General features: G+C 45.1%; 1 protein-coding gene across 3 annotated transcripts in view; it reads right to left on the bottom strand.

Moving 5' to 3' along the window:
- The window catches only part of LOC119386797 (diuretic hormone receptor), a 130,634-nt gene that overhangs the window by 11,175 nt on the left and 99,257 nt on the right, over positions 1–20,202 (bottom strand). For all 3 annotated transcript variants that reach the window (XM_037654070.2, XM_037654071.2, XM_049413245.1), the window contains 3 exons: positions 19,911–20,031; positions 6,379–6,529; positions 1,194–1,281 (listed from right to left, as the gene is read on the bottom strand). In XM_037654070.2, coding sequence (XP_037509998.1) covers positions 1,194–1,281; positions 6,379–6,529; positions 19,911–20,031 — 360 coding nt within the window. The remainder of the gene's footprint in view (positions 1–1,193; positions 1,282–6,378; positions 6,530–19,910; positions 20,032–20,202) is intronic.

The following is a 20,202-nucleotide window of genomic DNA, read 5'->3' as shown; positions in this document are numbered from 1 at the left end:
TTCACTTCATCTTCAATAGTAACACCTTGTTAGCGCGCACTAACACACTGAGCCTTTCCTAATTTAACAATATTCTCTAAATATGTACTAGTTCAAATCATCGACCTATGATCATACACTAAGGGCGTTGGTAAACATGGAACTGAAAATCCAGGAATCTGTCAGTGCAACAGTATGTGCAGAAATAAGATTGACCGAAAGTCTCCAGGTTGTCTTTTTTTTTTTCAATCAATGAGAACACACCACTGTGTTCAAGCTCCGCTTCAAAGATAAGAAAGTGCTACGTATATGTAAACGCAAGTTCGTGGGTAAATGTATCCGATTTTCCCTACAGGGATTCTGATTAGTCATAAAGATTAGTACTTTCATTGAAAACAGTCGTTTGGGAAAAAAAATTGCTCATCGCGGCGTAGAGATGATCGTGGCGTATATGCCAAGTGTGATTTAGCTTGAGATAACAATTGCTTTTACAGTTTTGTCATAACACAGTTCGCTTGCACTTAAATCGCAATCGATGCAAAATATTATGAGTTGCCTCACCGTCGCCTCAACGAGTACTCGGTCATTAGAAAGTCTCGATTACATGCTCTTTTATACAGTAAGGCGTGTAGCTTTATAAATATAGATTGTTCCAAACTTCCGATTAAGCGAGCCAGACGTGAACTACCACTTATTATGGTTTTTCTTGTCACTTCACCGTTCATGAAATTTCGTCTCGCTTCTCCTATCTAAATAAGAAAACTGCTGATACATGTTGAGCTCTGCCTCTTTCTCAAAATACTAATACGCGATAAAGAGACGAGGCACACGAACAACATTACATAATTTTGAAAAAAATACGGTACCCAATTTTTCAAGTTCATGTAATTAATCACATAACATCTGTACTGGCTCTTTGTGGTATATGCAGTGGCTAACAGTTTGCTACGTTTGGCTAGTATTGCTTAAAGCCAGTGCCGTTGGCAAACGTTAGATTATGTTAATCATCTACTCGTTTAAAATTATATTGCAATAATCCGCCTTACTCAATTGAATGCGTCGCTCGCTACGACAGCTGTCTTCGAAAAAATTCACCACAATTTTCCCATTTTTAAATGTTGCCACTGCTTTTTATGGATAGTATGTTTGTGTAGCACGCTGACTCTCTGAACAGTGTCCAATGGTCCTGCACGGGCCTCAAAATCAGTACTTACATCCCTCCAGACAAGTTTGGATCATTGTGGTTGGGGCTGAGGTATGCCTTGGTGATCGCCCACACTGACACGACGACTAGAGGTATTCCTGCGAAAGAAAATCATTTGCCGAAACGTAAGAACATGGTGGTAAAACAATCCGCCAATAAAACAACAACACTTGAAAGCGATAGCCTGTGGCACACTTGGTAATGAATCACGTTGTATAATAGGGCACGACACCTCTTGAAAGACATAACGAGCCGCAGCATGATATTCACATACCCGTTAAGTTACCTTGGCGATCGCAGTCGATTGCATTGTTTTTTAGGGGCGAAGCTTCTTAGGGTCAAGGCTTAATTGTCCGTTGTTGCGCCGTTGTAGCCACGCTAGTACTAGAAGCGCTTGCCCTCGCGCTCGCGCCAAAGAGAAGTCTTCTTCCTCTTGTTCTTCGAGCGCCTTGATGATGATCATAGCCACATATAAAACCACGTATAAAAATTGACAAAGAGGAAGCAACTGAGAAATAGAGAGAAAGAAATAAAAAAATAGGAACAAAAATAGAAGTAAAGATAAATAAAGAGCAAACAAACGAAAAGAGAAAAACAGAGGAGGAAAGAAAGAGAAAACGGAAGAGAAACAAAGAAGGCTACCCAGCTCCGCACTTCCTTCAGGCTCGATCAGAGGGACATGCATTGTCTTCGTCTTCTCAAATTTTAGGTTGGATCCCAAAGAAGAACCTTTGGCTTTACAATTCACCGATCATGAGGCGGTCATAATGAAAAGAAAACGCCGCCCACATCTCAACACCCTATACGCAGTGTGATTAAGAAACGACTTTGTGTATACTGTACACACGTGTTGTCACGTCTTTGCATGATGAAGTGGGCAATGTACGGGGGATTCACGGTTAATGATCTCCCGGAGCTTCGCTCTCTATTCATCATTCACTTCGTGGATATGTTGTGATTTTTTTTCCACCTCTGAAGCTTTCTGGCCCTCACGAGCTGCGCGATCGGCCTACAATCGACCTATGGACGATGAAAGAGGCCACGTCTGTGACGTCACAGCATAACGTTATGAGTGATGTAGCTCACGTGGATTTTTGCACCACTTCATTCGCCTGCCCAGCTTCGCTCAAGGGTCCATTTAACGAGACATTGGAGGCTTTTGTCTCAAAATATGTACATTTGCGTCGTGGCATTGATTGTCATAGCAATATTTTTCTCGTTATGCGGAATTCGATTGAGCAGTAACGTGAAAGATAAACCTTTTCCAAATTGTCAGCTGTGTTGTTAGATGAATGGTAGACCAGTTCTATGAGTGGGACAAATGCTCACTTAGTGGAAAATAGTCACGTGACCTACTTCATTTGCGCACTTCGAAGTCTCTCGTAGAGCGGTCGGACTACACATAATGTATTACCTGGGTAAATCTATTTTTTATATTTATCATTATAATTTATCATCACGTAATCCTCCAACGTCTTGTGCACTGTATTAACATCCTTACCTAAGAAATTTTTCAAGTATATGAGTCAAGATTGCAGTACAACATGAATGCTAAAGGAAATAGAAAAGACACAATACGCCAATCATGAGGCGCATTCAATTACTGCGCGTTCTTTCTTTAGTTACATTTGTGTTTTTGCGAGCTTTAGCTTTCACAGTTAAGTGGGACGTGGCGTTATTCGTTCTTCAGAACGCATAGATACAGAGCAAGATTCAGGAAGCAAGACGATAAATGTAGTTGCTATGGGAAAGCCGAGGAAAACGCATAGTGTGTTCAATGTTTTATTTGGTTGTGAACACATCCACCAAGGTCAGGCCCGTAGCCAGGAATTTTTTTTCTTTTTTTTTTTGGGGGGGGGGGGGGGGCATTTGCTCAAAACCTTGACTATTGAGAAAAACACCGATTTTGATTTTTTTATTTTTGGTAAAAACGCCTACTTCAAAATTTCGGGGAGGGGGGCTAGGGGCCTGGCCCCCCTCCCCGAAATTTTGAAATAGCCCCCCCCCCTCCTCGCTACGGGCCTTACCCAGGTGTATCTGTCGGCACCAGCCTAAATGAACCCCTGGGTTCTACTAAGGACAGCGCTGGAGAGGTAAGCATATCCAGGATCATCATCAGTCTGACTGCGCCCACTGCAGGGCAAGGGAATCTCCCACGTTCCGCCAACCAACCCCGACCGGTGCTTGCTGCTGCCACGTTATACCAGCAAACTTCCTAATCGCATCTGCCCACCTAACTCTCTGTCTCCCCCTCGCGCGTCTGCGTTCTCTTCGAATCCATTAAGTTACTCTTAATTACCAGCGGTTTTCTTGCCTACACGTTATATGCCCTGCCAATGTCAATTCCTTCTTTATTTTGACTAAGATGTCCCTAACACCCGTTTGTTCCCTGACCCATTCTGCTCTCTTCTTGTCCCTTAAGGTTACACCTATCATTTTCCTTTCCATTTCCATATCCAGGATAGTGCTGAGTAAAAGACGGATGTATGATATGTTGCGGAAGAGGAGGCAGGAAGGATAAAAAATAAAAAGTACGAACACCTTGGTTACTCTTCTGTAAAGTGCAGAGCAGGCAATTAAGCTAGGAATCCAGAAACTTTTTCTATGGGTAGAAAAATGTGGGTCAGCTAGATGGGGCATTAGGCCGAAAAATACGTTCGTTTCGTACTGGTAGTTACAGCTCACGGCTTCGCTATGGGAGAGACGCTCACAGAATCCATCGTTCCATTTAAAAAAAAAGAAAGGCTTTTCTGTGTACATATATCTGTCGCAAAACAGCCGGATACTATCGACTTGCCGAAAGGTTTCCAATAGCCTGTTTAGCATACCTTGCTATCAAAAGTCCCGGAAATCACTGCTAAAGGACAAAACGGCAGATAATAACCAGTAGTTTCGGCAAATTATACCTTCATTTTTGCTTGCTTTTGTCGAAGCAGCATTGAAAATTTTGAGGCAACCACACCGTAGTATCCTTTGCTTTTTTTACTTTGCAAGCCTTAGTCGGAGAAGCAGCTGTCGTTTCTCACACTGTCGGATACCATGAGTTTATGGTGGGACTATTATACGTGAATTATTTGCATTATCTCGTACAGGAGATCCATCGGTGCTTCCATAAAACCAGATAAAATGTGCTACCGAGGGTAGTATTTCCCATTTTGTTATCAGTGACTAAAATATATACTGTCAGGGGGTTCTTCAGAACTGTTTCAACAAGCGCGAAAACAGTGGGTTTGGTTCGTGAAGTATAGGTGCAGAGTAATATGCTCGACATATCCTAATTGGTAAGCGTAAGCACGTATCTACTATGAAGAGACCGGTATTACGATCGTTTGTTCGCTGAATTCAATGTTGGTTTATTTATGGGGTTTAACTTCCGAAAAGCGACTCAGGCCTTCCGAGACGCCGTAGTGGTAATGTCCCCGTAGTTTAGACCATCTGGGGTTCTTTAACGTGCACGGTTATCGCACATTCCACGGCCTTCTTGCATTTCGCCTCCATCGAAATCCCACCGGCATGGCCGGGATGGAACCTGCGCCTTTAGGGCCAGCAGCCGAGCACTGCAACCACTCAGCCGTGGCGGTTGTTCCACATTCAACGTCATAGGCTATCTTTTGCACACCTAACTCGATATTGCAATTGTAAAGCCGCACAGTGTTTATTATGGCGCTAACACCTAACGACATAATGTTTTTCATCACTTCACCCAGTGTAGGGTACCGAACCGGACGCGCATCAGGTTGACCTCCTTGCTTTTCCTCTTCCTCCTACTCCTCAAGTACGACGCCGGAATTTGGTCCAGCCAAACGAAAGTTGAGTGTTGGCTTGACTGTTACGAAACTCCAATAAAAAATAATAAAGCTCATATAAAAAGGAGGTATTGGTTCAAGTCGGGAGTTGTACTGGATACATTGCCCCTTATTTACCTAACCATAAAGTTACTTCAAATAAGGGGCGATTACCTGTTAGTGTAAATAATTAAAATTAGTTGACTGAATTCATTGACTGAGCAGACTGGTTTATTGAAACGCAGTTAGACTGCAAAGTGAGAGTGGGAATCGGGGAGCCCTAGATCCCAGTCTACTCCTCTTTCCAGCAGGCAGTATTTTTTTGCGAACAGCTGTGATCGCCGCGACACCTGTCGGAGTATGTGTGAGCCATACGCTTCTTTCTACGTGGCCTCTGTGATCTGCTTCGACAGCGCGACTGTGCGCGGCCGGTGTTGATTGCGGAGGCCACGCAGATGAACGCGGAGCACAACTAGTCGAGTGCGCTTAAATTAATCGAATGAGTCCTTTGAAAGAACATACTGTCTACTTGTGGGTACGGGCCGTCAAGACGGCCCATGCCCATTACAGAACAGTCTTCCGTCACTATAAAAACTACCCAAGTGAACCAAAAATTCAACAAACCCTACGGGTAGCCCCATTAAAGACACCTAAATTGAACATTAGGGTCGCCTAAGGTTTATTCATTTTTTATGCATTTAGTTAGCCAGTTTTATAGGATTCCCTGTTTTAAGCAGGGATGTCTGAAAAACAGACAAATATCTACCACGAAAAAACTTACACCAGCTCCCGCTAAAGAGGACCATCAGGCGACGCGAAGACGGAGCACTTGCACGATCGCGTGTCCGTTGGCATTCGCTGGGCATGCTACCGACCTCGTGCCGTGGAACGCGAAGAGGAACACTACGCGCGTCGTGTCTTCCCTCTAGCCTGGCCGTTCATTCCCACAAGGCGTGCGGGGAACGCGGTCGAGAGGCGCGCGAGAGAGAGGCAGCGTATGAGAGGAGAGAGAGGGGGAGGGGACGCGCATGCGCTGGCCCTCATCGCGGCGCTGCTCAGGAGAGAATTTCGGCATGTCAAGCCCGCATTTCAGAGGAGCCAACCGAGGCAAGCGCTGGACTGAACGCGCGCAGCGCTCTACCACTTGAAGGAGAGGAGACTAGAGGAGGAGAGTAGCGCATGCGCCGCGAGAGCAGAAGCGAGAACGCAGGAGAAGCGCAAGCAGGTGCTGGTAGAGAAGTGAAGAGAGTAAGGCGCAGCTGTTGGAGAGAGGGAAGGAGGTGAGTCGCGCATGCGTATGTGAGTGCGGACTACTACGCCGCGTGCGGATTACCACGCCGCGTTACATACCCCCGAGCAAGAGATACTTCGCATCTAAAAAACGAACGGCAGCGTGCACTTTGTACTCACCCCAACCAATTGCTGCGTAGACGTGAGCACGAACCATCTCCACGGAGAAAGTCTTGACGACCAAGATAAACAGGTAGAGGCCCTCAACGAACATCCAGAAGAAGTTGGTTCCCATGAGGTATGTGAGCACCACGTACATGAAACAGGCACTCTGCATGTACAAGAATAAATACCTCAATGGTATTCTATATCAAAAACGGCAGCGCCCTGTTCTTGACGTGCGCGGAATCAAACTAAATTACTGATTCAAACCTTAAAAGGAGTGACGATGCATAATCGGTTGGTTAATAGTTGTAGTAATTAATATATCCTCTCACTTTATTATCGCGTCATCATATTGCGTAACTGTCGTAAAAATTTGAACCACTCTTTATAGATTTTGTAACAGAGAAGCTGTTTAAGCTAGCCGTAATCTGTTCAACCCTATCTCCAAAAATAAACGGGTATGTGCCACAGAAATTTGTGCCCCGCCGAAGCGCCAGTACGCCCAATGCTAATGCACTCCAGTTTAACGAAATATAGTGCAGAGCGCATTTGAGTTCTATGAACACATTTTGTGACTTCATCCACTGCTTCCCACGTAGTACTGATCACAAGTACAACTGCACTTCTTGTAGCATAGCTTTAGTGTGGCCTCCGCGATAAGCTCCGCCAACGGCGCGCCACCAGCGCCCCTCGCGGAGGCCATTATTTTACGCTGATAACGGCGCTTCATACGACGTGACGAGCAGTCTGCCCCCTTCGGCTTTGAACTGGAATGGTTGGCTACGTATTTGGCTACGCTGAGACATGCGTCCTACCTCAAGGAGAAGAGGAGTACGGGGAATAAGTAACCCTTGCAGAGGAAGCACCAAGAATTGTATCTACAGAAGCACTGATGTACTTGGAGAAAGTGAAATATTTCGCTGCCCAGCAAAGTGTTGTGCCGGAGAAGGTTTAAGAGCTTCGACACGGTGACTCAATTCATGACCACTGCTGTCTTAAGTGCACAAGTTCAGGAAATAATTACTGTATTCTTCAAACCATGCTAAGTAAGCAGATATTCACATTCAAATAAGCATCATTGCAAACAAAAGGGTTCCATTTTCATACCAACTCCTGTTTTCTTTAGCTCTTGATTAAAAGTTGCAACATAGGTTCTTCCGTTCAGCGAACTTTCACCTTAACGAACTTTTTCCTACGGTCCCTTGAAGCTCGTTCAAGTGAAGTTTCACTGTATTAACCACAAAAAATTCTGATACACTTCCCTTTCAGCCACGAAAGGGAAATGACACTCCAAGTAATGGCAGCTAGTCAATGTTTGGTGAACTTTAAAAAAAAATATTGCTTGAAAGCCACGTGGAGCTGTAATATCATTTGGCATTTGGACGGTGTTTGAAACATTATCCCTAGCTCTAGCAGCCAAGGCTCGAAACATAGGAAAAGGTTTTCTGGTGAAAGACGTTATGCAGGCACTGTACACATTTCTAAAGACGCATAAGGCTGAAGTGCACCTCGAGCCTGATACCTGCATACAGACATTCCTTTCTATATTACTTAAAGCAGCCTGGACGAGTTCTTCAGGTAGAGAGAGAGAGAGTAATCTTTATTTTACAACCAGGCCGCTTATATTACTGCGAGATCGTTCGTCAGCAATGAACGTAAAAGGCATCCCGTTTCCAAAAATTAGGCTAGCTTGGTTTTTTGAAATATTGATATGCAAACTGACGCTTTCAAAATATTGAGACCAATTATGAGCCCGACTTCTGAGCAGGAACAGCCGCAATACTACGAGGGCGCGTTAGAAGGCAGTCAACCTTCGTTGCTCAGTTATATCTTTTGACAAGAAAAAGAAGCTAGCAGTTAAAATGCAGAAAGTAGAGTAAGTTCGTAAGGGTTCATCATGAGAGAAATTGAGGCCTGGAAACACGCACACAAGAAAAGGAAACAAGTTGGCGTTTGTGTTGTTTCGCTAATGGAGATTATGGCAGAACAACACGAAATACGGAACGGTGAAACACACAGGACACATCGCTGTTCATGAATGTTCATGAACCAACTAGCCCAGGTAAGAACCCTTGTATAATAATAAAATATTTGCGAGTAGCATAAGAGATCATCATGGTGTCAATGTTTTTTTTTCCTGACTATAATATCTTTCACCACTGCATTTTTCGTATTATGTCAGGAGTGTCAACATTCGATTTGCACAAAATAAGAACGTGCTTGGCGGACAACAACTCGTCTAGATTTATTTAGTGCCTCACAATAAAAGCGTCGAAGTGGGATGAATTCATTACTGAATCCTGACATGCAAATACTTTTGTGAGAAAAGGAACCGCGGCGCGCATATTGGTATGTTTACGCTGCCTGTCTCCTGCACGTTTGCATCCAGTGGGGAAGCAGAAAGTAATACGGTCTTTCTGGAGCCTTGAAGTCAGCGACACTTTGTTCGCGCCTGTCTCAGCGCTTCTTCTGTTTGTGCTGTTCCTTAAGCACTTCTTCCGTCTGCCTCACAAGTCGGCTGCGACTTTGCCTGAGGGGTTGGACAAGCCGGTCAGGGAGTTGGGTTTCAGAGCCACCGACGTTATTAAACTGAGCATCATAGTATATGCTCAAGAGAAAACTTGCCGAGAACAGTCGACCGTCTGACAAGAAGAAAGAAACCTCATTTTGCCTTGCCACGAGTTCTTTTACTTTTACCCGCGTCTTCCGCGAGACACTGACTATTTGTTCACCACGCAAGCACGCGGCATACCTCGGGTGCTTCCGGGCTTGTTCGGACAGTGGGATTGCGGTGAAGCTTAGCTTATTCTCGACGACACTGGGACAACAAGAGACGTGCCACGTACAACACTGTCGTTTAAGTTGACCGTAACAATTTGATTTTGTTCTCCGTATTCTTTACATTCTTCTTGCCAGGAAATACATTCAGAGCTGCGGGACTCGGGACAAATAAGGGAAGGCAATGTTCCCGGAATGCCGCGGATTACCGGACACATATACAGAATCCTTTCGCTTTAACTTTTTCACTCGCGTCGCTCTTCCAAATCAGTTAATATTAATTGCCAGTTCTCCTGTTCTGTTTCTTCCGACTTCTTCGCCCTGTCGCTGTAATAAGCGTACTTCAGTATTTTTCGCACAGGTCGCAGGCCATTATTGATTTTTGCGCAAATTGAACTTGAGACGGTTTGCATATTCGCGTTTTAAAACATCAATGGAATTTCAATATCATAGGTGTAGTAAGCTGTACGCACTCTGCACCGGCAGGTTCTGCCGAAGTAGCGCACCGCCTTTGATCTTACGTCTGCAGATAGGCAGTTAAATGTAGTGGCAATTCTCGGTGTGGCATGTGGACCTGTTTTTAGTTGTCTTGCGTGCGTTAGTAGTCCGCAGAAACAACCTTTCTGCATTGAATCAAGGTTTTCCAAAGCTATCACCTCGCCACTCCTGGAATCGTTTCTATCGCTTGCTCAGTGCGTTCAAGCCACTCTGAGGCCATATAAAAGGGACGCCAGCATTATACCCGGTCCGGCATCTGCTCTTATTGCGATCTGTTTTTCAAATCACTAGCAATTATCGTCTCATGGCTGGAAATGTGAGAAGTTTAAAGGTAGTAGTCCTTGTCAGCTTTCAACAGAGTAGAGCGTAATTCTAGGTATTCCTTTTACAAGCATAAACACATTGGCGAAAAGCCTGCGCAACGCCTCAGTTAGTTTGTCAGACAGCAACGCAGTACTATTTGAACAGGATGCACTGTTGAGGAACAGTCTTAATTTCGAGGGTTCTGTAAGTGGGCGGCTGTCACTTGTCCCGTTAATGGGGATGGCAATCGCCGGAAGGATTCGAAGGGCGAACGTATCGGGCCCCCCGAAACGCACCTCGAAAGCGCGGACAGTTTAGAGTTGGTCCTTTTAGTGCGCCAGCGAACGCCGGTTGTGGTCCAAAGACCGACTCAGAGCCGAGAGTCGACAAAACAGACAAAATATATTCTTAGCTAGGGCAGTACAAACATCGCACAAACATGCAGACTCGGCTGGTACCAGTTACAACTTCACAGTATAACTCAGATGGTGTTAACACAACGGAACTAAACAAAGAGATTACGGGCTACAAATGCAATATCATGCATTACAACCTATTAACGAACAATTAAAGTTCCGAATATTCAACCGCGTATCCAGTCCACAATTCTTGGACGGTACTTGAATGCTTCTCTTCCAGGAAACACTCACGCAAACTCCAGCGCTGATCGTCGTTCTGTTCCTCCTTCCGTCGTCGGCCCCGAATGTTTCTCTTGCAGGAAACACTCGGGTAACTTGTCACTGCTCACACGGTGTCCTCATCCGATTCTTCCAGATCGACGATCGACTGACCGCACAACATCATAAACACGCCTTCTTTGGCTGGCGGAGCCACACTCTACATAAGTTCACCATCTCCGGACCGACTGACTCCTTCCGTCGTTGGTGCACGCTTTTATCTCCTCTCCCCCGGGTTCCAGAAGCGTCGGGAGGGTTCTCCGGCGTGCAGCACAGCCAAGGCTAGGGATAGGGCGAGACCTTTCTGGACGGTTCCAATCGCGGCGGCGTCGCTCGGCGTTGCATCATGCTTTCCTTCGCGATCTTTCGAGACTTTGCCGGGCGTTTGATCGTAGACTATCGGTTGGGGTGAGTAGGTGTGCGGCGCGTCGGCGTCTTTTGATAGTTGTTTTTTTTTTTTGGTTTCGCGCGCTTGGTTTACGAGCGGCTAGCGCCGTGAATTCCCGCTGTCGTCTGAAAGTGGCCGCGTTTGTGACGGCGGCACTGATATAAGGACCACAGTTGCGATTATTGCTGAGATTTAATTCGCGTTTAAGGCATGCGGCTAAGCAGCTGTCAAAGTAAGTTCTCTTTTCTTGGTTTGATTCTATATGACTTCAGTTACAAAATGTGAGCACGAAAACGTAACAAGCAAGATGTAGATAGCCAGGATGGCTTCTCACTCAGAGGTTATAACTGTGTATTCTGTGCACGGGGAAATAGAGGAACTTAATATAGACTTTCACAGTTAGACAATCCGAGATCCAACGGTGAGCTGTGATCACACTTGCGGTTCAATGTGCTCACCAAATGAAAGTTTCACTATTGGACAGCTTGAAGAATGGCAGAGTTACGCGGACAATTTTGTTATGAAATAAGAGTGACAAGAAAAAAAAGAAACAACATACGCATTTTGAAAGCTGTCCGTACTACTGTGCGTCTGCAAGAGTGTACTTTTTTTTTGCAGAGAACAAATAATACATATAGGCTGGACATTTTCATAACGGCAAACAGAAATTAAAAGAAAATGAAAGGCTGCAGAAGAGGCTCAATTGCGTAATTACATGTACGCGTAAGAATAAAATAGGAAATGCGCATTGAATGCAAATAGCATCGTTGACCGCCTGATGAAAAGCTATGGATGAGAGAACGCGAACAGGCGAAATGAAACGTATATGGAAACAGCAGTAATGTTAAACAGAGTACCAAAAGGAGCTTGCATTTGATCAAGTCAATTATAAACAAATTGCATGTACCGCGGAGAAACATCCAGGTACCACAGGGGTAGATTATAAGCCTTCCCCAAAACATTCCGAGAAGAATGCTTAGCCTATATATATGACCCTGAGTACCAGAGCCAACCTTGCTTCAGTCATGTGTTACTGTTGGAAGACGATCTTCAATATGGGAAGCGCCCTACACCATGGACCTCACCACACTCCAAAATGTCCGACCTTGGTGTAGAAGCATAATTAGGGACTCAGCGAGCAGGCTGACGACATCATCTCTGCCGCCCGATGTCGTCTGCACCATGGCCCCTTTGCTAAAGCGCGTCTAAGACTTTAGGAGATATGTGACCTCGGATTAGGCCGTAGCCTCCAAGAAATACAAATAGCAGTTTTCGTAGCAGCCGACTCAAGGTTCCCTAGAATCTAACTGGGCTGGTAGTGGAAGTGGACCGTGGTCGTTAGGGCCTGCTTGCGGAAATATGCTTGTATTTGATTGCGTAACGTAAAAATATCTTTTGTTCGCTAAATACCTGCGGGTGCGCAACAAAATGGAATCCTCAGTGCCCTGTCTCTATTGCAGTCAATGCTAAAAAATTCACAATAATTCGGTGAGGAACCCACCGATAGTGTCCCTATGACTACTATCGCATTAAAAGGAATGACCACTGCAAACGAACAAAGAAGTACGTTCCAAATAATTTTGTCTATTCAGTGTTCCAGATTCGACTTAGGAATTAACTGAAACTCATACCGCTAGCACTGCTAAGCTAATATTATAACTTACTGAAAATCAGTTCTGCGGAATCCCGCATGGTGGCGGAAGGGTTAAGAAAGGGAAAATAGACAACCACCCATTCGTAGCACGAAGCCACAAGAAAATCCATACGGATTTCTCAGAAATAAAGCCTCGTTAGTCGCCGAAAAATTCGTCCTGGTTCGGGAAGAGTAAAGGTGACGTTACAAGGGTAGTTGTCTATTTTCCCTCTGTTAATATTATAACTGTGGTAGATAGCACAAGAATAGGCACACATAGTTCTTACGTAAAAGAGCTTCCTTGCTCCTCTGCATTTTGTAACGGCTTCCATCTCGTGTTTGGAAGTACTCTTGCGCTCTTATAAACGTTCGGAGTTGGTTTCTATATTCGTCTTCTTAAAGGCCTATGCAGATGAATCACATACGTAGACACCTTGTATATTTTCCAGTACTATTCTGCGTATTGATGAGAGAGTGGCTGCATTCTGTCGTCTCATTAAATATACGCCTTCCATCACGCGTGGACGCGTGGGCTGCGCATTATCCGTCATAATTTTAACGCTACATAGCCAACGTTTATGCCTTTAGTTCGTTGAGCTGAAACACTGAGACTGCTAACGCGCTGCGGTTAGTTTTGAAGCGTGCACTGCATTTTTTCTTTGATAAACCGCGAATTGGCATAGGTTTTTAGCTACTATGAAAAAAGGCAAGACGTGGAAACACGGACATAAGAGAAAAGAACTCCTTCATGCATGTTTGGATGAAGCACAAATAAAGGCGATTATGTATCTCAGTGCTAAATGCTGTCGCTTCATGGATAAACACACAAGAGAAGATGATTTAGAAGATGAAATTAAGATACCCTCCTTCATGCTAAATTGCACGATAAAGTGAACGTCCAAACGGGCGCACACAAACAAACATGCAAAGCAACGACGATTTGAACTGCTTCAAAGGGCCCCTCACCAGTTCTGGCCATTTTGGGCAGTCAAGCGCAATGCTGACATTGCGTGCTCACGATCGTGTCTGCCAAGAGCTACATCGCTACGCACCGGGGAAAAACCTCAGATTTCAAGCTGAACGTCGTCTGCTCTTCTCCTAGCGGGCGCTGTGCTCCAAGATGGGGCGGTGACGTAGGTAAAGGTGCTGTGCTGCGCCGTGCACCAAAAAGAACGTCCGCGTCCTTCTCACCAGTCGTCCTCCTCACCTCACCAGCGGCGGGCAAGAAGGATATTGATGGTGAATTCCATTGGCGGATTCGGAGTGACAGACGAACTCTGCGCAGAAGCACTCCACTCCGGCGGAGAGCAAGCAAAGGAAACCTGCCAGTGGAACACAAGCGCCCTCGCCAGAGCAAATGGAACACAAGCGCCCACATCTCCTTCGCAAGCGCCCAGCATTCCTCGCGTTTCGCGTTGTTTTCGCCTACACAGGCGCGAGCGGAGAGAACGGGCGCGGTCGGGTAGCGCATTGCATCGCGCAGGCAACACGCCACGCTTCGCGCACTCGCAGGGAGCTTGCGACTTCTGCTTTTCGCGGAGTAGAGAGAGCTGCTCCGTTAAGTGAATCTGGCGGCGGAGCTGCTCCATATCTGCCAATGGAACATGCAGGGAGCACTCTCAATTTGCCAATGAACAGACTTGCTCTGAATGGAGCAGAAAAACTGCTACCGGAAATGTTCCGACTCTGCAAATGGTATTCGCCTTGAGGCACTCTAGCGCAGCTAAACGTCAGAGAAAAAAGGAGGGTGCATCTCGCCCGCGCATCCTGACGTGTGCATCACGTGATCTTCCGGCTCTGGAACGGAGAACACAAGGAAGGAGTTAGGCTTGAGAGGGCTAGACAGAGCAAGTGGCAAGGCTGCGAAGCTCGCCTCCTGACATCATGGTTGTGCGCCACTTCAAAATATTTTTTTCAAGACGATAGTCTTTCTTGGGGAACTTAAACGCAGAAATTTTGGTCTGTCTGTTTGTCTGTCACCCGCTTCAGCCACCCGGAAAAAGTTGAACCGCTTGCCCAAGGGCCAGCCATCTTGAACTGGTTTGTAGGTTCATACTTGTGTACATTGTCGATCAAAAAGCAAACATTACGCATAACTGAGGCGCAACACCACTATGTAAGCATTAGGTAGTTTGTTCCTTTACCAGAAAATACATAGATACGTAATTCTAAAGACCCTAGTTTCTTAAGCTGCGCTTAAAATGGCGGCTGCGTTGAAAGTGCGGCGTTGAAAATACAAGACGGCGACGAATGCCCTCTGCCACAGAAGAAGGAAACCCTCTGTACAAGCTCATGTTTCCCGACATATGCCAAATGGCGCTGATATCTCATGCAGCGCTCGTCTATCGTCGTTCGGCGGGATTTGCAGCGTAGCACGCAGATACGCGGCCAATTTTTTTTTTATATTTCTGCTTGTAATGAACCAATCTGAAAAATTCCTGCGGTAGAATGCTCTCTATTGGGCACGTAACGTCTACTGAATAACTGAAATTTTCTTCGTGGCCTGGTGAGGGGCTCTTTAAAAACTGCAGAAGTTCCCAGGAAAGGTAAAGGTAAAAAAGACTGAGTCAAACACTGAGCAATTTTAATTAACTTAGCGTCATCTCCGACTGTGGGAGTCATTCAAACAGCGTAATTATGCAGCACGAGACAACACGGACTTCAGCATGGTTCGTGTGTTTTTATGGAATACACGTACGCCAGTAGTCCCAAACAAAAATGTCTAGACCATTTTGTTATCTCTGTCGCTTATCATAACCCTTCACGGAGTTTTAGCCCTCATTCGCATTCTTTGAGAGCTTCGTTCATTGTACTGTATTCATATATTTCCTTCACATCACTACTAGGCAACCTCCGTTGTACACTACTGCTCGCGCTATTGATTAAGTGCTGGCCATTGCTTTGCCCAACATAAAACATGAGCAGCATGGCATTTTCCCGAATGTGCAACTCGATTTAGGCTTCTATTTACCATAATAGGCAACTAGGGTCGCTTGTTACGTGCCCGAGATGTTAGTATTTAGGCAAACCCCAAGAGTAAGTATACGTTGATGTCTGCAGAAAAAGTAGTTTCAACAGTTTAAAAGGGACAGCCCCACAAACACGAGCAACACCGCCGTGTTAAAAGCGGCCGCCTAATGTACAGTAACGGCGACGAAGCTGTAGCCGGGATACTGACGGTGGTAATGGGTTGCTGAGTGGTTTGGGCTGACATACAATTAGTGCACTTCGCTCCCGTTGAGTGTATTCTGATTCCTCCAAGACTTTCCGTGGTTAACTCAAGTTTCTGAGGCATACGGCACTTCGTGACACGCGTTAATAACGACGTTCGCTACTGCTGCACGGTGTGCGCGGTTACCTTGTTGCCGCTTGTGACATTTTCTTCTCTACACCCTCCTCCTCTCCTTACACCTCATCCTTTCTTTCTGCTAACCGGAACTATGTACGAGTTGTTAATCGGAACTACGTACGCCTTCTTAGGCACTCGGCCAATTTATGAATGAAAACTGTCTCGCTCCCTCCCCCTGCCGAAAAGATATGCATCACTTTAACACAATGAATATATTCTAAAGCAGTGGCGTGTGCGCTCTACGTACTTAGTGGTCATTTGTGGTCGACTCACTTCACAAAGCGCCGCGCAAGGTGCACTTCCTGTCCTGACCCCCCGACTCAATTTGCGGTTCGATTCTGCCCCCTAGTCCACTTCCCAACAAAAACAGATATTATATTCTGTACGCTCCCTTCATTCTCGATAATAATTTACTTCTGATATCCAACATCGGAAGAATGTGAAACAGGCAACGGTTATCTTCTGCCGCGAATGGGTGAGCGATGTGCTAAACTGGGAATGGAAGGAAGAAAGGAAGGAAGGCAGCAAAGAAGGAAGGAGGGAAGGATGGAAGGAAGGAAGGAAGGAAGGAAGGAAGGAAGGAAGGAAGGAAGGAAGGAAGGAAGGAAGGAAGGAAGAAAAGAAGGAAGGAAGGAAGCAAAAAAAAGAAAAGAGGGAGGTTAACCAGGCACATGTCCGGTTGGCTACTCTACGCTAGGTGATTGGGAAAGGGGAGTGGAAAGATAAGAAGGAGAGAGGGGGAACTGGGGATTTACTGATAACCGGATATAATGCTTTCAGCTGGTTGCTCCTGCACCATGTGCACATATTTACGATTCACTGCTTCGGAAAGAGAGGGAGACGTGTTTTGCAGCTTTGTGCGTACAAAATAATAAACACACTTTTGATAAATGAAATTCTTACTCAAGAAATTGACGATTTCTTTTCTGACGTAATAAAAACGCATGGCACCCAGCAAAAAAAATATATATATAAATATATATATATATAGCAGGGTGTATATATATATATATATATATATATATATATATATATATATATATATATATATATATATATATATATATATATATATATATAGCAGGGTGTTTCAAGCAGGGTGTTTCGTCTGACAAACACCGGGCCCACGGCCGAAATATCAAATAAAGCTTCTTTAAGCATATCGATACTGTTGTCCAGAATGGTCTGAAGTGTAGAGTTTTTGCTGGACGATCATGTTTCAACACGTAGTGTCCGCATGGGGTACCTCACGAAAAAAAAAAAAAACGCCAGGCCTGCGCTGGAACCGCAGCGCAGTCACAGTGAAAGCTGGAAGAGCGGCTTTTCTAGAGCCCGTTGTAAGCTCTCTTGGGGCTACTAATACAAGTACACTAGCGAGGTACCCACTACGCCATAAATCACAATTTTTGTGAAGTTTGGAAGCACCTACTAAGCCATTATTGCGAAGTACCGACTATGCCACTATTCGTCATTTTGCGGAGAAGCGAGGTACCAGCTACACGTCTGTAAGGCATTATGTGCACTTTGTTGACGCGACGGCTGATGACGATGAAGAATTGTGGCTCAGCCCTTTGTAATGGGTTGGAAGCTTTAAACGGCCCACCAGTTATGTAATTTGCATTGGGTGGCGCCCGGTTGTTATTTCCCTCTCCCGTCATGCTGTATAACATACGTTGAAGTGGGAGAGGGGGGGGAGAACTTTACTGAGACCCCGGGGAAATGAATCATGCGCTTATGGGCTTCCTTGGCAACCAATACAAGTGCACTTGCGAGGAACCGACTACGCTATAAATCACTGTAATTTTTTATAAGTAGGGAAGCAGGCAATATGCCATTTTTCGTCATTCTACGGAGAGCGTTGGTACCTGCTATACGCATGTAAGGCATTATGCGCTCTTTGTTGATGCTGTGCCTGATAACGATGAAGAATTATGGCGGAGCCCTTTGTAATGGATTGGAAGCATTCAACAACCTACTCGTTGCGCCATTCGGATTGTGTGACGCATGGTTACAGAATTCGCGATGTGCGACGTTTGGTGTTTATTTTACTCTTCTACCACGCTATATTGCATATGCTAATGTGGTTCCTTCCCGACATGAAGCCTGCATAGGACCTTTATGAAAGCAGTTTCAAGCACCGGCATGGCTCTGAGGTTGAATACTGGGCTCCCACGCAGAGGGCCCAGGTTCGAACCTCGTTCCATCCTGGAATTTTTTTCTTATTTCGTTTTTTTTTTATTTCGAGCGATAGTGGTCATGGACACCGGCGGCGGCGGACAACTACGGCGCCAAAAACGGCCGCTGAAATGATCTCATAACAGCTTTCGCTGTAAAAGAAAGAAAGCTTGAGACCAGTCACGGCTGTGTAGCTGATGAGCATACTTATCAAGAGAATTAAACATATATATATTGGAGGAAGACGGTCGTGTGCTGGGCAGGCCGTGTGTTTGAAGGCTCTACTCTAACGTACTTACATTTGTCTCGGATGAAACTGTTCCTATACGAGCATCCGTGCTATTTATATACTTTAGCACAAAGGTAACCGGAAAATCAATGTCGCACTTTCAAACCGGCTATATTGAAACTGCTGTGATACTGAAATTTGTTCGAATCGTTTGACATATCACCAGTGTAAAGTGGTAAATTGCATTATGCACGGGAATGTGAAGCTGATTATACTGTACATAAGGCATTTCAATTCTCGTGCAAGAAATGTCCGCCTAGCTCACTAGGTAACCAAGCATTAGAAAGACAGTTAGGCTAACACAGACTGCTTTTTCTAAATTTGCTCAAATAAGAAAAGAAACCCTAAGCACATGTGCCTGCTGCGTGAAAATTCTGCCTTAAATATCACAGTATTCATATATGTGAAATTTCGGACCATACATTCCATCGGGAAAGATATAGCGTATAGGGAGAAGGTAGAGCACAAGTCATACATTTTCATCAAGAGAACATACATCAAAATGAGTCGATGAATATCGTACACAGAAAGAAGCGTAAATCACACAGGAGCAGTCGTCTGCGAGCTCGAAACGCGCGGCACGTATTTTTAAACTCTGTTTCGAGAATAGGGACTTCAACGCCTGAAGTAAGCCCTCACAGGCTCCTCCATCATCCAACACTTCGGTAAGGCGAGATGCGAGCGAAAAGCGAATCAGCAGTCTTTTGATCATCTCTTTCACGTGTAACTGGCGCCAACACTAACCAAAACTAGTGCGTTAGGAACAGCACCACTACGAGGCGCCCAGTTCACGTTACGGATGCAAGCCACTCACGTACGCCTCCGTGCACGCGATGAATGCTTAGAGAGGCTCCTGTGAGGTAGCGGGACAGGGCATTGACTGCACCTACTGCACAGAACTTCCAAGAAGGTTTTGCTAATACGGACCTAAATTTCGAAGTAGGATAGCGCGCAGATATATTCTTCATTGTCAGCCATATTTCATTTCAAAAAGAGAAAAATAATCTAGAGATGTTACACCCCTGTAACGCAAGGAAGCGAAACCCTGAGCTCAGGAGAATCCAGGAGAGTGTCGAGGACAATGTTCGGAGTGCTAGTGCTCCGAAATGCAATACTTAATGTCATCGCTGATACAGGTCGACATAAGATTTGTAAAGGTCATATATTACATTTTTTGAAGGTTATTTACCCTTCATAACAGGAAGCCGGCGCTTGAAGACTAGAAATACGCACACATCAATTATATGAGTTCAATTATACGGACGTGACGCAGCTGGCTAGAAAATACGCAGGTGCACCGTTTCCGCCTTTTATATCATGAATTGGATCCTCACATGCTGCATGTAGCCAATGTACTTCCCTTGACAAGTACTGTTGAACTATGGAGCCAATTGTCTGCTTCAGTGTCACACATTGCATTCGCGGAAATATAAAAATGTGCTCGGATAGTAACCCACCTTATGGTACGCAGGTGAAGGAACAGACTGCAGCGTTGCTGTCGTCATCCAAGTAATGGAAATGAGGAAGTAGGTGACCATGAGGTTGACATGGATAGTGTTCCGTAGGCACCGGAGCTCCCTGTGAATATCGTAAAAAATAGCCATATAGAATATTAATTCTAGTAGTCGTGATTGGCAGTTCTGTTGATATATGTATATATATAACGCGAAATAAATGTTTACATTAGGCTAAATGTCTATGTGCAGGATGTTTCAACGAATACATTATTTTCACAAATATGGCCGTTTT

Source organism: Rhipicephalus sanguineus, chromosome 3 (assembly GCF_013339695.2).
Source record: "Rhipicephalus sanguineus isolate Rsan-2018 chromosome 3, BIME_Rsan_1.4, whole genome shotgun sequence".
In the NCBI taxonomy this organism is placed as follows: domain Eukaryota; kingdom Metazoa; phylum Arthropoda; class Arachnida; order Ixodida; family Ixodidae; genus Rhipicephalus; species Rhipicephalus sanguineus.
Note: the sequence above shows the minus strand (reverse complement) of the source record. Positions and strands in the feature narration are given on the sequence as shown.